The sequence below is a fragment of the Podarcis filfolensis genome (assembly GCF_964270895.1).
Source record: "Podarcis filfolensis genome assembly, chromosome: 6".
NCBI classification, from domain to species: domain Eukaryota; kingdom Metazoa; phylum Chordata; class Lepidosauria; order Squamata; family Lacertidae; genus Podarcis; species Podarcis filfolensis.
Genome location: NC_139609.1, coordinates 30,722,026 through 30,736,907, shown reverse-complemented (window position 1 = coordinate 30,736,907; position 14,882 = coordinate 30,722,026). Strand labels below are relative to the sequence as shown.

At 46.1% G+C, this 14,882-nt stretch overlaps 1 protein-coding gene across 7 annotated transcripts in view; it reads right to left on the bottom strand.

The window, feature by feature from the left end:
* Positions 1 to 9,874, bottom strand: part of SYDE2 (synapse defective Rho GTPase homolog 2) — a 54,070-nt gene extending 44,196 nt beyond the window's left edge. For 5 of the 7 annotated variants that reach the window (XR_014549626.1, XR_014549627.1, XR_014549628.1 and 2 more), the window contains exons 1-2: positions 7,679 to 9,874; positions 657 to 1,355 (exon numbers count right to left, since the gene is read on the bottom strand). Coding sequence is in view for 3 of the 7 variants with exons in the window: in XM_083620551.1 (XP_083476677.1) it covers positions 657 to 1,355; positions 7,679 to 9,143 (2,164 nt within the window). In the remaining 4 variants the exon portion in view is untranslated. The remainder of the gene's footprint in view (positions 1 to 656; positions 1,356 to 7,678) is intronic. The other 2 variants (XM_083620550.1, XM_083620549.1) reach the window with 2 other exon arrangements.
* Positions 9,875 to 14,882: the final 5,008 nt, after the last annotated feature.

Genomic DNA, 14,882 nt, shown 5'->3' with positions numbered 1-14,882 from the left:
TAGCTAGTATGTCTCAAGAAAAGCATAACTCTGATGTTGTAGAAATTAAAAGCACACACAAAATAGAACCCCCCCTCACTCCTTGTTTTCTGTTTTTGTTTTTAAAAAACAACCCTGAGAAGCAAAGCCAATTTAGAAACAATGTTAGGCGTATCCCTATAGACAGCACTATTAAGAAAAATGTTCAATAAGTTGTAATGGGCAATTTGTGTTATATAGTTTGTTCTAAGAACTGAACAAAAATTAAAATGTCAGTTCTACGCAAACAAAAATCAACGGCAGATCTCATATTGTAGGATATAACTAATTCCCAATCATGGCTGAAAACAGTGTTTCTGCAAACCTACTAGAAGAATGATTGGGAGAGATGTTTCTACATGAGCAAATGAAAGTTTCAGAATTCGTTACAGAAGAAATCCAAAGTAGGCCTAGTGAAACTAAAGCTTTCTAAAAGAGTAAGTCTGGTTAAAAAAATCAGTTCATTTCTGAATGAAGATGCATTGATCAAGCTGTATGAGTGAATTAATGCTTACGTAAGACTTGAACTTCCAGAGAAATGGGACTTTCAGCTTACCCCAAAATGATAGCTAGTACTACCTTATGAAATGTAATATTTAACAACATTGCTGTAGGTTAAATGTTTGCACTCCTCTTACCTCCCAAAGTAACTTTCAATGTAGGACTATCTTCCACTGCAAACCCAGTCTGAATACTGCACGTAGGCTTTTGCTTGTGTACTTGCAAATGTTCAATGGAATGTACACCATCTACTTCATTAATTTCCCTGGGCAGAGTGTTTCCGACACAGTCTAGGACGTGTGCGAGGCCTTCGTTAGGCCTTACGACTTTAACCAAGTCATTCCCAGAAGGCACCTTGCAATTAATGGCTTGAGGGTCCAAATGGTCAGCATTACAACCAGGGAAATTGGGCTCATCGTCTTCAGGGATAGGGTTGTACCATATTTCTCCTTCATCATCTGCATCGTTATCATCCCCAAAATCTAAAGTACAGTTTCGCCGTGCCAAAGAGCTTGCCCCATTCTCAACAGTTCGTACGCAACCAATTCTTCTTTTAGGGCTTTCATGCCCTAGAAGTTTGGGGAAAAGGTGAGGCATCTTCGGCTCAAGCAATGGACTGGGTGATTTCTGTCTCTGGTGCGTTTCTCTTGAAATTTTCTTATACGAGTTTCCTTTTTCCAAATTGGGCACCCTTGGAGAACTTTGATGTAGCCAGTTACGTTTCTTGGACACGGTGATGCTGGCAATCCGAGGCCTGCACTCAGCGACTTCGGTGGATTTGAAGTTCTTAAGTTCTCTTCTGCTCACCGACGGTATGTACACTGTTTCAATCAAATCTGTAACGGACGGGGAGGAGGGAAACAGAGAGAGCAAATTGTAATTGCGGAGTGGGATGGTCTACAGTAGCACATTGCAAGTGTCCAGAAAGCCTGAAAAAAGCTTCTGTTTCATAGAAGTAAAGCAGCCAACTTGGTGCCCTTCCAAAGAGTTTTGGACTACAAAACCCATCAGCCCATCCAGCATGCTTTACTGGCTGGGGCTGATGGAAATTGCAGCCCAAAACATCTGGAGGGCACCAGGTTGGCAAAGGCTGACATAAAGGTAAAGCTCTGATGGAAACAGAACTTCCTTGATTTTACTTTCCCCCTTTTTTAAATCAAAAAACTACATAAACTCTGTAGCTATACATTATACACACATTATATCCATATACAGGCATAGCTCAGCATACAGGCATTCCACACAGTTTCAATATACAACAGGGATAGCGGGCAGAGAGGGGGAGGCTGTATATTTTGATGGCTAAATATTCAAATCTGACCAGATGCACAGACCCGACAGCAATAAAAGTCTTGAAGTAACTACAAATGGTAGGACAGTCGTGTTTGAACATGCATCACATTCCAAGTGTGCAGACACAGCGAGAAAAGGATCTACCCCACCCCCACCCCAATATCAGACACTGCTTGATAAACATTAAGTTAGGGAGCATGCTATAATGTAGCTATCATGACCCACCAAGGGACCAAATTCTTGACTAGTTCCAGTGGCGTAGCGTGGGTTGTCAGAACCCGGGGCAAGGCAAGTAATTTGCACCCCTAACCCGTGGATTTGCGCCCGGTGCGGCCGGCCCCCCCTGCACCCCCCACGCTACGCCACTGACTAGTTCAGATTCTTTCATCCTTTTGGGATGAAAGTAAATAACCAAAGAATAGATTTATCTGAGATGCATTTTTACAAATGTCACTCTTCCTAGGTTTCACAAAACAAACGTTTATTCTAAAAGAAAGGGGGGGGGAATATTTTTAAAACTTCTATGCTCCCTGTGAATAATATATAAGGGGCACGGGGGGGGGGAGATGCAATCATTCAATCATGCATTATTTCAGCGTTTCATGTCTTCTTGTTCCTCCAGATGTGGTGAAGGTTCCGTTTTACCCCATTTCTGGCCACTTACAATTATTCCTCAGGAGAATCTCTCTCTCACTGGCATCCTACCCTTCGTCCTAAGACCCCAGAGCAATTTACAATAGTAAATACACAAAACAATAAACGTTAACACAGAACATAGTATCAGCAATACAATTAAAAAAAAAAAAAAGAGCAGTCGGCCAGTTTCCTGAGATCCAAGCATCCTACTATATTAAAACCTGGTGCAAACGGCAGTTCTTCAGCAGGTCGTGTCACAGTGGACAATGTTGACACCAGTTGAACCTCTAGGGGCATCGCCTTCCACAACTGCACTGCTATTACTAAGAAGGCCACCTAGTGCTCAAAGACTTGGCTTGGGCTACCATCATGGCCTCCCCAATAGTCCATATGCTAAACAAATACTCACTAGGAAAATCCTGTAATTTTACTAGAACATGGAAGCAGGGTTTAAGAAAAGTTTCGCCGTGTTACTGTCTCCCTAATATTTAAGGTTATTGGGCAAAAGAAATTGTAAAAATAAAGCCATTAGGCAGAACAATTCCCATCAGTCAATCAAACTCAAGGTTACGACCAAGAACAGAACAGAACTTGACTTCATTTAACTTTACCCATGCCTCCATAAAACCTATTTAAGCAGACAGAATTCATTCTGCCTATTTTTAAAAACGCAAATGGATAAGTTCTTTGTTAAAATACTACTACTACTAATAATAATCACTCGCTATGTTGGTTTATATATTTTGTTATTACTCGAAATCTGAAAGACTAAAGTCCGCCCCTGTATGGGGCAAGAAGCATTCTTACATCTCAACCCAGATTTCTGGAGTAAGTCTTTTTCTTTTCCTGTGACTACTCAAGTCTGTACAATTAACAGGCACCTTGTAATTATGTGCATTTTAACCTTCCCATGTCTGTAAAACAATACACAGAATGTAGTACCATTGTGCAACCAATGCTTAGAATGCTCTGGCTAATTATATTTTTCTGAAGCAGTGTTTTGCAATAAATCTAGGAGGATTTAGAGCAATGAAACTTTAAACCAGGCATAATCCTAAAACAGAACTTAAAACAAAACTGGGGGGGGGGGAGGCACCCTTGAAAAGCATTTTCCACTGCAGCTATTCTACACACACTTATGTGGAAAAGTTAAAACATGAAAGAAACTGTACTAAAAAGCAACTGCTTCTTTCAGTTAAGATTAGAGACCACACACTGTTAAAGAGGAGTATTTGAATAAATAAATTATTAACATTTAACTTACAAGCTGGTTCATTCATTATAAAAAGCACCGATACCTGCTAACGCAAGTGACTATTTCACACAAGCACTGTTAACACCAAAGTGGACATCCTGGAGCTTTGTTAAATGCCCGGGCTTTCCTGCAAGATCTAGATTGATCACAGTGGGAGAATGGGTCACTTGAGGGTACTGGGGCCAGTTGCCATGAGCTGCCCCTGGGGGCAAGATTTGCGGAGGAGGAGGAGAATCCCTTCTCTTTAACTGCCCCGTAGAAATGAGAATTTTGACAGGAGCACTTGCTGAAATTCCCTTTCCTGTGCAGTCTGTTTCTTTACAACTGGGCACCTTAGCAAGATACACATCTCTGTGTTTGTAGGACTGTGAAGCAATTCACAAATGTCCACCCTATATTAAAAGGGCAAGTTTTCCCTCCTCCATTAAGGACAAGTTAGGAAAGCTAACAGCCCTCCGGAGAGCAGATTCTCAACACATAACTCATATCCATAGCTACTCAACATTAATCACACATGTACAAACTAGACCTAAGGCTATGTCTAGTTTACAAAAACAGCAGAAGCAAGTTTAACAAGGGCAAAGCACCACAGTGATCCTGTAGATTTATTGCAGCAATCCTAATTAGAAGTTATTTAAGGTGGGGGGTGCGGGGGGTGCTAAGATGCAATGACAAAATATATTCAAACCCTGTGTAGTCTTTGAATTGTGTGATCTTATTACCTGGAAGTAAATCCTGCTGAACACAATGGGGCTTGCTTACGAGGAAGCATGCCTCGGTCTACACCAGAAGTTCCCAAACTTATTTGACCTACTGTCTCCTTTTCAGGAAAAAAACAAAACAAAACATTACCCAGCACCCCCCAGAAAATCTACCTTCTTTACGCGAACAAACAGAAAGGTGCAGTGACAAATTTGTGTTCTTTTATGTATCTATATTTCTACCTACGTTCTACAACATAGTAAATAAAGATGTAGTTGTAAACAACAGATGAAACATGTACAGTTTTTCAGAATTTTCTTCTCTTCATGCTTCTACTGCCCCTTTATTTTTATTCAATGCCCCATCCCAATTGCACCAGAGGTTACTACCCCCCCAATCGTTCCAGTACCTCCCCCCAGGGGGCGGTATCACCCACTCTCGGAAGCATTGGCCTACGCTGACATACAGAATTTGTTTGTTTCAGAAATACTCTCAATCAGCTGCGCACACATTGTACCTTTAGAGTACATGCAAAATGCATTACTTTCCTCAAGAAATTCTGGGCACTGCTGTTTAAGGATTGCTGGAAATTGCATCTCTGTGAGGAATAAACTACAGAATTACTTTGAGTGAAAGAATGTGCTTTAAAGACATAGCAGGTACACAGGTCTTTCTTTAATTGTCACAAAATGTGGTCAGTGGTGTGCTAAGTACTGATTTTTTGTGTGTGACCTGGGCACTGTGGAGGGTGCCTTTGATTTAGTACAGAACACAACAACTGATTTAAACTGGGTGCCATCGTCCCCCATACTAGCATCTTTAATATTTGTCTCTCCCCACACTTTTGTGTCTTGAGGAACTAGATAAGGAAATACAATATAGGATTTATTGAGCTGTACTGTTTCTTGGATGTTAAGCAGAGGGCGATAAAGCAGAAAATGGTCCAGAACAACACAGAGGGCCAAAGACAGGTTGAACAGGTGGAAAGGACTGTATCCCCCCTCAGGATAAACCAATCAAAGCAACTAAGCTACCCATTTAAATTAGAAAGCTCTTTGATTAAGCATTTTGAAAATCTTCTAAATAAATAACTCAATGGAGCTGCTCTAAGCATGACTCAATTTGGATCCAACCCAGCGTTCTGTTGAACTTGAAGTATTTCACAAAGGAAACTTACTATAGGCTTGCCCAGAAAAAGATAATTAAGCACTTTCCGATTATTATTATTATTATTATTATTATTATTATTATTACAGTGGTACCTCAGTTTAAGTACTTAATTCGTTCCGGAGGTCTGTTTTTAACCTGAAACTGTTCTTAACCTGAAGCACCACTTTAGCTAATGGGGCCTCCCGCTGCCGCTGCACCACCGGAGCATGATTTCTGTTTTCACCCTGAAGCAAAGTTCTTAACCCGAGGTAATATTTCTGGGTTAACGGATTCTGTAACCTGAAGCGTATGTAACCTGAAGCGTATGTAACCCGAGGTACCACTGTATTATGATCATCATCATTACTATTACTCAAATCTGTAGCTTCTCATTTCTACATACAATACTGGACTATCCACAATAATGTGGACTTTATAGAGAAATTAAACACCAAGGGACCTAGAAACTGAAAGCTTACTTCATATACGGGCACTTTAATAAGTGAGCTATTAACACAGTTTAGCAACACGTTCCGAGATTAATGTATAAAAGGGAGGCATTTTTCTGGAAGCATCCATGTTGATTTGCCAATCCTTCTGGGAATGTTTCACCCCCTCAGGGCCAATAGAAATAAATGAGGCAGTGGTGCTTGACCAGATAACATTAACATGTTCCTCCCCACCCCACTGTGCTTTCCCCTCCACTCCCCCCTGTTTTTGTTTTGTCACCGGAATTGTGAGGTGTACTTGTGAACCTGCCACTGGGCAGAGATTTCAGGGGTGGGAGGGAGAGATAAAAAAGAGAAGCATTTTCCATGATACTTCTTGTACTCAAAGTAACTAAACATTTATGGTTAATAAGTGTCACACGTCCATTAAGATTTCACGCAGAGGTTACAATTTAAAACAGTAACTGGGGCGGAGAGAGACAAATTGCATTCCATACCAAGAATGACTTTTCACACTGTATTCGCAGCAGGGGAAGTGCTACTGGGCAACACTTTGCTCTGCAACTTGGGGTAAAATGAGGACTGTTTTAAGAGGCAGCTCCTCCCCATTGGATTTAGAGTAGCACTGTGCCAGGTAGGCTCCTCCTCAAGGCTTTCTTACACCAGAGAAAGGGGTTGCACTGCTGCGGCAGGCTCAAACGCTGCAAATGTGGCAAGTCCTCAATATTTAAATTCTTCTCCCAGCCTAAAATAAAATAAGCTCCCTGCACATGAAAAACAGCATGCAAGGGGAAGTGTTAGTTAGGATGGAACCTCTCTCCTTGCTACGCCAGCTTTCCACCTGCAGCGATATTTGATGCGGAAAAACCCACAACTTACCTTTGGAGAAATCGAGACTCAGAAGCATTACCCCTTCCCTTCCCCCCCCCCTAATTAATATTTTAATGGCAGCAAGCATTTTTAAGTTTTGCTGTATTTGAATGGTGGAGATCTTTGCAACTGCTTAACTCTCCCAATGAAATAAGTGAGCTTTAAAAAAATTCCAGGTTGCGCACCGGAATAAGGAGAAGTTATGGTTACCGTACAGTATTTCTTCCTATTCTACATGTATTCTCCTTTCCTTTAACTAACCTACTTGTCCTGGTCTGCAAACACAAGTGACCTCATTTTTGTGCGTGCGTGTGTTTTCCCTTCATGTGAATCCCACACACTACTTGCAAATTAGTATTTGGCATGCAAGCTTTACGAAAGCCTTGTCTCTTTCTCAACACTCTGCATGCCTGTTATAGCAAACTTGCTATTTTTATGCAATACTGCTTCACATGCCATAAGCATTAGTGGTATACTCCATCCGGCCCAGAAACTGAGACTATTTTGCCTTTAGCAGAATGCAACAGAGCAGGTGAGGCTTGGAGTAGGCCTGCTCCTTGATTAAAATAAACAAAGGCAAGTCTCCTGCACCTGAAAGCAATTCGGCCAAGTGAAGCTTTCCCCAGCCATGGAGATGCAAGGGTGAGGCAAACTGCACTGAAGTGTTTTCTTTCTATCAAGCAGCTGCTAAAAGCACATCACCACTGTCCGTTAAAAAAGAAGAACAGAGCAACTCTGGGGAGCCTTGCAAACCCCCAACCATGGGAAAGTGAGGAGGGGGGGAAGCGGTCACAAAAATCATTACCTGTCAGCAAGATTCTTTGGTCTGAAGGGGATGCTAGGCCCTTTCCACCTTGACCCCTCAAGGGGGCAGGAGGCGGCGTTGCCGGCCCCTCTTCTCTGCCCAGAGGTGGCCCGCAGGTCCTGGATGTTTTTGCGGGAGACGAAGACGACGAAGCCCCCGCTGGCTCGCTGCGGCCTCTCATGCCCAGGGAGAGGAGGCGTCCTTTGTACATCCATTTCTGCAGCTTCCGGACCGTCACGGCGGGAGGCTTGAAGGGGCCGCCGTGGGTGCCTGCCGGAGGGCGCACGTGGCTTCTGCCGCCGCCGCCCCCCTCCGCCGCCGCCGGGTCCGCGGCGCCCTTCAGCGCCACCGCCTCGCCCAGGGCGGCGCACAGCTCCGAGCCCAGCAAGCGGCTCAAGTCGTCCCGCGGCAGCGCCGACGGATGTCCCTCGCAGGCGCTCCGGCTGCCGGGGCTTGGCTCACAGCTGCTGCTGTGGCCAGAGCAGCCGGCGGCAGCCGCGAGGCCGCCGCAGCCTAGTCCCCGCCTGGCGCCCAGCCGCTGCAGCAGGTGGCCCCGGGGCGAGGGGCCGAGCGCGCCGTCGCTGCTGCACCTCCGCAAGGGCGGCGGTCTGGCGGGCGGCTGGGCAGCGGGGAGGCTCTCCCAGCTCTTGCTGATGCCCCGGCGCCTGCCGGAGCCTTGGGAGCCGGAATCGGGCGCTCGCGACGGCGGGGACCCGTCCCCGCACGGGAAAGACCAGCTTGAGGCATCGTGGCTCCTCCCAGCCGAGGAGAAGGAGGAGGGCGGCGGGTGGGCAAGGGGCTGCGGGGAGCGGGCCCCGACGACGGGGCTCGCCGGGGGCAGGTCGTGCATGGCGTGGATCAGCAGGTAATAAGCCTCCTGCAGCTGGCTGCGAAGCCGGCCCGCGCTCTCTTGTGCCTTGGAGTGGCCGCCACTGCCAAGGGCCACGCTGCCGTCGGCGTTCCCCTGCGCCCGGCACGCCAATTTGGGGCAGCTCCAGCCGGGCAGGCTGTGGTTGTCGTAATAGTCCTCTTCCTCGCTCCCGCCGCCCCGCTCCAGCGCAGAGCCCGAGTCCTCCCCCCGGGGGAAAACCGACGACGACGAGAAGCAGAGCTCGGCCGCCGGCGGGGGAGCACGGAGCCCCGGCGGGCTCGGCGGAGGCAGCTGCCGCGTCCCTTCCACGCGGTTCTTCGGCGGGCAAAGGCGGGCTCCGGTGGATTCTTCCTCAGGCGCCGCTGCAGCCTTCCCCCGCCGGGACCAAGACTCCGGCGCCCTCAGCGTGGGCTCCTCCAGGTGGGGCGCGAAGACCCCGCACGGCGCCCCGTTTCCCGGGCGCGCCAGATTCTGCGGGGCTCGGCTTCGAAGGGCGCCGCCTCCGCTGGGGTGCCCGGCGGCTTCCCCCGCCGCCCCTCGCTGCGCCCGCCTGCCCCGCAGCTTGGAGAGGGTCCTGCGCAGAGGGTCAGCCATGCCTGGCGCTGGTCGTCGCCTCTCTCCGCCTGGGGGCTAGTTGCTGGGCGCCGCCGCCGCTGCGCGCAAGGGTCCCCCTGAGGGAGACGGCGAGCGCAGCAGCCCGGAGCCCGGCTGGCAGGAGCGCCCCATGGTCCCCTCTCTCTCTCGCTCGCGCGCGTCCCGCTCTCTCTCCTCTTTCGCTGCTGCTCACCACATATTTGGCATAGCTGAGAGGGGTGAGAGGGCGCCCTGCAATGCGCATGCCTTGCTGCCAGCAGCTGGGCTGAGCGCTCTCGCAGGAGCCTCGCGCACACGGCCTCCCGCCGCCGCCTCCTCGTTCCAGCCCCGAGGCTGCACAGGCTGGGATAGGACGTCGGAGAACAACAGGAGAGGCGAAGTTTTTTTTTCTTTTTTCTTTTACCCCGCGCACCTCCTCCCCTCCCCACGCGCAGGGGCGGGGCGAGCGCCGCTCCCTCTCCCCTCCTTCGCCTGGAAATTAACCCTTAACTGGCCCCTCTAAGGCACCTACTTTGCGCGAGCCTCAGTGAGCCTACCTTGGGCAGGGAATTGGGCTTAGCCGCAAGGCTGCTTCGCTTTCTTCTCCCTTTTTCTGGGGAGGCTCCTCTGCCTTTGATAGCTAGAGCCCAGAGCAGTGGTTCTCAAAGGGTGTGGCAGGCGAAGGAGATGATGGCAAGTGGCTCAGGAAGATTGAAAGAATCCAAAAACATTTAAACGTTTCAGTATAGCATAGCATAGCAATAATTTGCGGCGGGGGGGCGGGGGGGAGATATACAACCACAGTCTCCAAGCCTTTCGTCAAAGAGCATTGGCTATTTTTCTGCAGTTCTCCATTACATGCTGTTGTGAACAGCAATTGTCAACTCTGACAAATAGGAAAGATCAGAAAAGAGAAGGGCTTCTTTGCATTGATGAGAAGAGATTCTGTCTCAAATTATACCTAATACAAATGTGATTACCTTGCAAAAGCAAGCTCACACCTTGCACTGAGTTTGCATACATACTTATGGTACATAGGCAAGTAGCTCATTTATGATTATATTTTAGGGATGGTTACTGTTCTTATGTAGCTGTACTTTCTGAATGTCATATTATAAAGTAGTTGTGTTCTGTGTTATAAATCAAGCCCTGCCAGGAGTTGCTTGTTTTTTTGTTTTTCAGTGTGTTTCTTATCAATAAAATAAGTTTGGTGTGGCAAGAGCAAATTTTTATTCTGAACATGTGGCCCAGAGAAAATAGTTTGAGAACCCCTGGTCTAGGGAAAAGCACCCCTTTCACCTACCTGCCACAACCATACCACCTAGATGGAAGCAAAAGGTGGAGCCGGTTTAGGGTCTCCGCAGGTCCATGTGGGGCAAAGGGAAACAGATCTGCCATGACTCCATGTACAAGATCCTACTTTTACTTACCGGAAAGTTGATGAGAAGTTATGACCACTCATTTGAAGGGCTCTAATTCATGGAAGGCAAGGCTGCCAGCAGCTGCTAAGCACCATGGCTACTTGCTGGGAAACACGGGTGCGGAGAGAACCGTCAAGCTCAAGTCCTGCTTGCAGACTTCCCGTGGGCATCCTGTCTGCCGCCGCTGTTAGCCCTTGGCCTGATCCAGCAAGTTTCTTCTGTTCTTATGCCTCAGCTCCCCCATCTGCACAATGAAAATAAATGGGTCTGCTTGCAGGATTGTTGTAAAAATAAACTCAGTGTAAGATTTTTAAACATTTTCCAGGTTTGCAAGCGTGTTGGAGGACGGCCCAGCAACAGGTAATACGGCAACTTTGGTATTACCGGTATCGGGCGTTGCATCGGCATATTATTACGCAGACAGATAGCTCCCTCGTTTCCCCACACAAAAGGTCCTTCACTGCTGTTGAGGGGAGAACATCCTCCCCTCCACTTGAGGGCAGCAAGCCAGCCTAGGAGGCACAGGAAAGACCATATGGGGGGGTGAGCACCCAACTCCCCCCAGCCTCAGTATGTGAGGAACACTGGGCATTGTGGTCCAAGAACACCTGGAGGGGGACAGGTTAGGGACCCCTGTGAAGTCCAACATCTCATCAGTTCTCTCCACCCTTCAGCATCTTTTGCCTTTGCATCACTTTGACTAACAGGCCCTGGTGCCTTCTCTTTGGAGAGGTTCGTATTCAGCAAACATGGCTTCTCCTCCAGGCAAAGGCTGGATTTCTCCCTGCCATATGGTCGCGCAAGCGAAGGGATTCAAGTGCTTTGGAAGATGAGAAAAAAGGGAGAGAAATTATAATGGGATTCTAGCTGCAAGGATTTATGATTCTAGCAGCAAGGATTTTGTATGTGAAGTACTGGAAAAAGAAATAGGTATCTCCATCTGAGGGGAACGGACTATTAAAAAACTTGGGAACTGGCAACTTTTAAATAAAATCGCCTGGATCCTTTGGGTCTGACGCGAAAAGAAAAGAAATAGATCTGAGCAAGAATGGAAACGTTTAAAGAACTTTGGAATAAGCAGGCAGAGCGAGCACAGGATTACTTATAATCCTTTTGCAATTACATGAGAAAATTATATGCAATTCACTCATGTATCCTGCTCCTTTTTTCTTTTCTCTGAATTATAACAGCAATTATTGTTATTTAAAATGCACTTTTATTCTGGTGTATCCATGCAAATGGCAGCTATTGTTTGGGTGCCTGTTTGTTTCTCTTTCATTTAAAGTAATATATGGAAGCCCTAGCCTGATTTAGAAGTCACACTCATTGCCATGTTTTAGAGCCAATCTACCCTTGGGGCGGCGGTCTTGTTTAATTTTTTCCTAATCGATTGCAACTTGCAGTGTCCCTTTTCGGAGCCAACACCATGGAAAAGCCCTCAAATGTCTCTGCACTGCAGTCTCCGCAATGGAGCGCTACACTTACCTGCAGTTTCAATGTGACCCTTTAAAAGAAGGGAACAGTTGGACAAAATAGGCACTGTTTGGGGATGACAACCATCCCCGCCCCCAATTGCCACCACCAGCCCCTTTTTTTGGCATTGCAGTGCCACCTGGCAGGCAGGAGCAGCAGCCTTGGGGGCCAGCTGTTGTCTCCTGACCCTGATAAGGTTAGGCAAGGACACTGCCCTGTCACACTGCGTCCCCAGGGGCTGGAATCCTCTCTGCCAAAGGGAAATTGCAAGCTAAGGTCAAAGACTTACTTAGTCTGCAACTTGTCCCAGGAGCCGGAGAAATAGATGAGTTGCCATTTTCTGCTCAACATTGGGAATTTTGAAAGCCCCTAGAATAGAAGCAAGTTGCCGTTTTGATCAATCGTTAAGTACTACTGTATTAAGAAACAAGGCAAAATTGTGTTATCTTTTCCCTCCTTATTTTGGAAATTTCTCAGAGGGAGCGACAGAGCTGATGCTGTCCAGAGTGGTATTTCAAGTGTCCAAGAAGGGACTAATGTTATTATAGATTGGTATCATAACTGGGCTGTTTGTTAGAGAATAAAAACAATTACTTAGGGCATGGAAATCAATGTGGTTTTTTTAAAAAATTCTTCCTTCTGTCACATAACATTCCTTAAATTAACACATGGTGAGCAATATCCATAATGACTGTTAAGCACATTGGATTACATCTACTTATGACTTTGGCTGTACAGTGGTACCTCGGGTTACATACGCTTCAGGTTACATGCGCTTCAGGTTACACACTCCACTAACCCAAAAATAGTGCTTCAGGTTAAGAACTTTGCTTCAGGATAAGAACAGAAATTGGGCTCCAGCGGCGCGGCAGCAGCAGGAGGCCCCATTAGCTAAAGTGGTGCTTCAGGTTAAGAACAGTTTCAGGTTAAGAACGGACCTCCGGAACAAATAAAGTACTTAACCCGAGGTACCACTGTATATGCACTATATTTTAAAGCACATTTAAAACACCTGACCTGGGAATCCTGGGACCCGTAACTTGCTAAAAGTTCTGGGAATTGTGGCTCGGTAAACTACCGTTTTCCAGATTCTTTGGAGGAAGTTGTGTTTTTAAATGGGCGGTGTGCCTGCAGCCCTACTCTTTCAAATCAATTGACTTAATTTACTTAAATCCATTGATCTGAATGCATCAGCTCTGGGTATGGCTAATGTTGAGCATCACCTGCTATGGTTTTGTTTAAAACTAGCAATAATGTTTAAATGTGATAATTAACTATGTAATATACTTGTGAGCATTTCTATTGATTATTTCTTTTTCTTGTATCCAGTATTTCTCAACAAACATTGCAGAAAAACACAATGAAGCAACAGGGGTTAGTGGAGCTGCGGAGAGTATTTTTCCCTTGTTTGCTTTTGTGTGAGGATAGGGAAGAAGAAGAGAGACAAGTGCAACAGCTGGTCTCGTATAACAGAAGAAAACGTGCTGTGGAATTGGTCACAAAGTGGTTTTTGAAGAAGAGCCTTTTGAACCGCTGATCTTAAAAATTCTGCAGTGTTCTCCCACTAACACATCTTCATCTTGGGAGCTTGTTTGATTGAAGACATTGAAATAGGGATGCCAGATGTCCCTTCTTGAAAATGAGTAGCCTTTATGCAAGCCCTTTTGTTACAGAATACACTGCCAGAACTCCCTGCAGCACACTGATTTACCATCAGCTGGTAGAAACGTTTTATGTAATCCAAGGCCTCGGCTACATGGTAAATGGTGCCAAGGGACCAGATTGTGTCACCAGGGGTCATCATTTCATTCACATGCCCAATTTTGAGACTGAAGTATCCTTCAGTATTCATATTGCAAAGCGACCCTATAAATATATCCCCAACTAATCCAAAGATGCAGACCTAAGCATAAAAGTACAACATGTTGTACATTTTCTCAAAATAAGTATCAGAAGTATTCCATCTATCGGATAAATGCTGACTTCCTTACTGAAACCAGTATGTTTCTTTAAAAGAAAAAATCCAAGCCATTTTTTTTGATAAGCCAAAAAGATGGTTGATCTTTCCCTGGGACAAATAATGGCTTCAACCTATCTTTCTTTTCACATTTGAAGAAAAACATTCCTCTGTGTCTTTGTTTTCTTTCACAACAGGGATAGCCCGGATGGGATGGGGAAAATACAGTGTTACCGCAGGTTACATACGCTTCAGGTTACAGACTCCGCTAACCCGGAAATAGTACCTCGGGCTAAGAACTTTGCTTCCGGATGAGAACAGAAATCGTGCTCCGGCGGCGTGGCGGCAGCGGGAGGCCCCATTAGCTAAAGTGGTGCTTCAAGTTAAGAACAGTTTCAGGTTAAGAACGGACCTCCAGAACGAATTAAGTTCTTAACCCGAGGTACCACTGTAATTAGAATCTTATTAACCTAATAATGTATCTTTGAAACAGGGCTGAAAAATATTCAGTATGGTGATGATGTATGCCAATGGATGAATTATGTATCCGCTGATAACACACCTTGCTTTCATGCAGGGTGACCATGTACTGTATCCTACTTTACAGAGGACAGCAGTTTATGTTAAGGCTGTCTGGTCCAAGTCCACTTTAGCTATATGTTTCAAAAAAACAACGGAAGGGAGAAAAGAGGCCCTGAAGTTGCTCATCAAAGGTTAGTGCTTAGACAGTAGATGTTAGCAAACCATGTCAGCATTTACTCTGACGTTTTGGTAACAGGAATGTCAAAGCAGCGACATATTGAAAATTAATATTGCTTACTTGTGAATGGTTCCGTTCTTTTGTGACTTGGTGTTAGGGTGCCCCCGTGGGGTGAAAGAAAGGCTTATCAATGTAACACAACATTAACA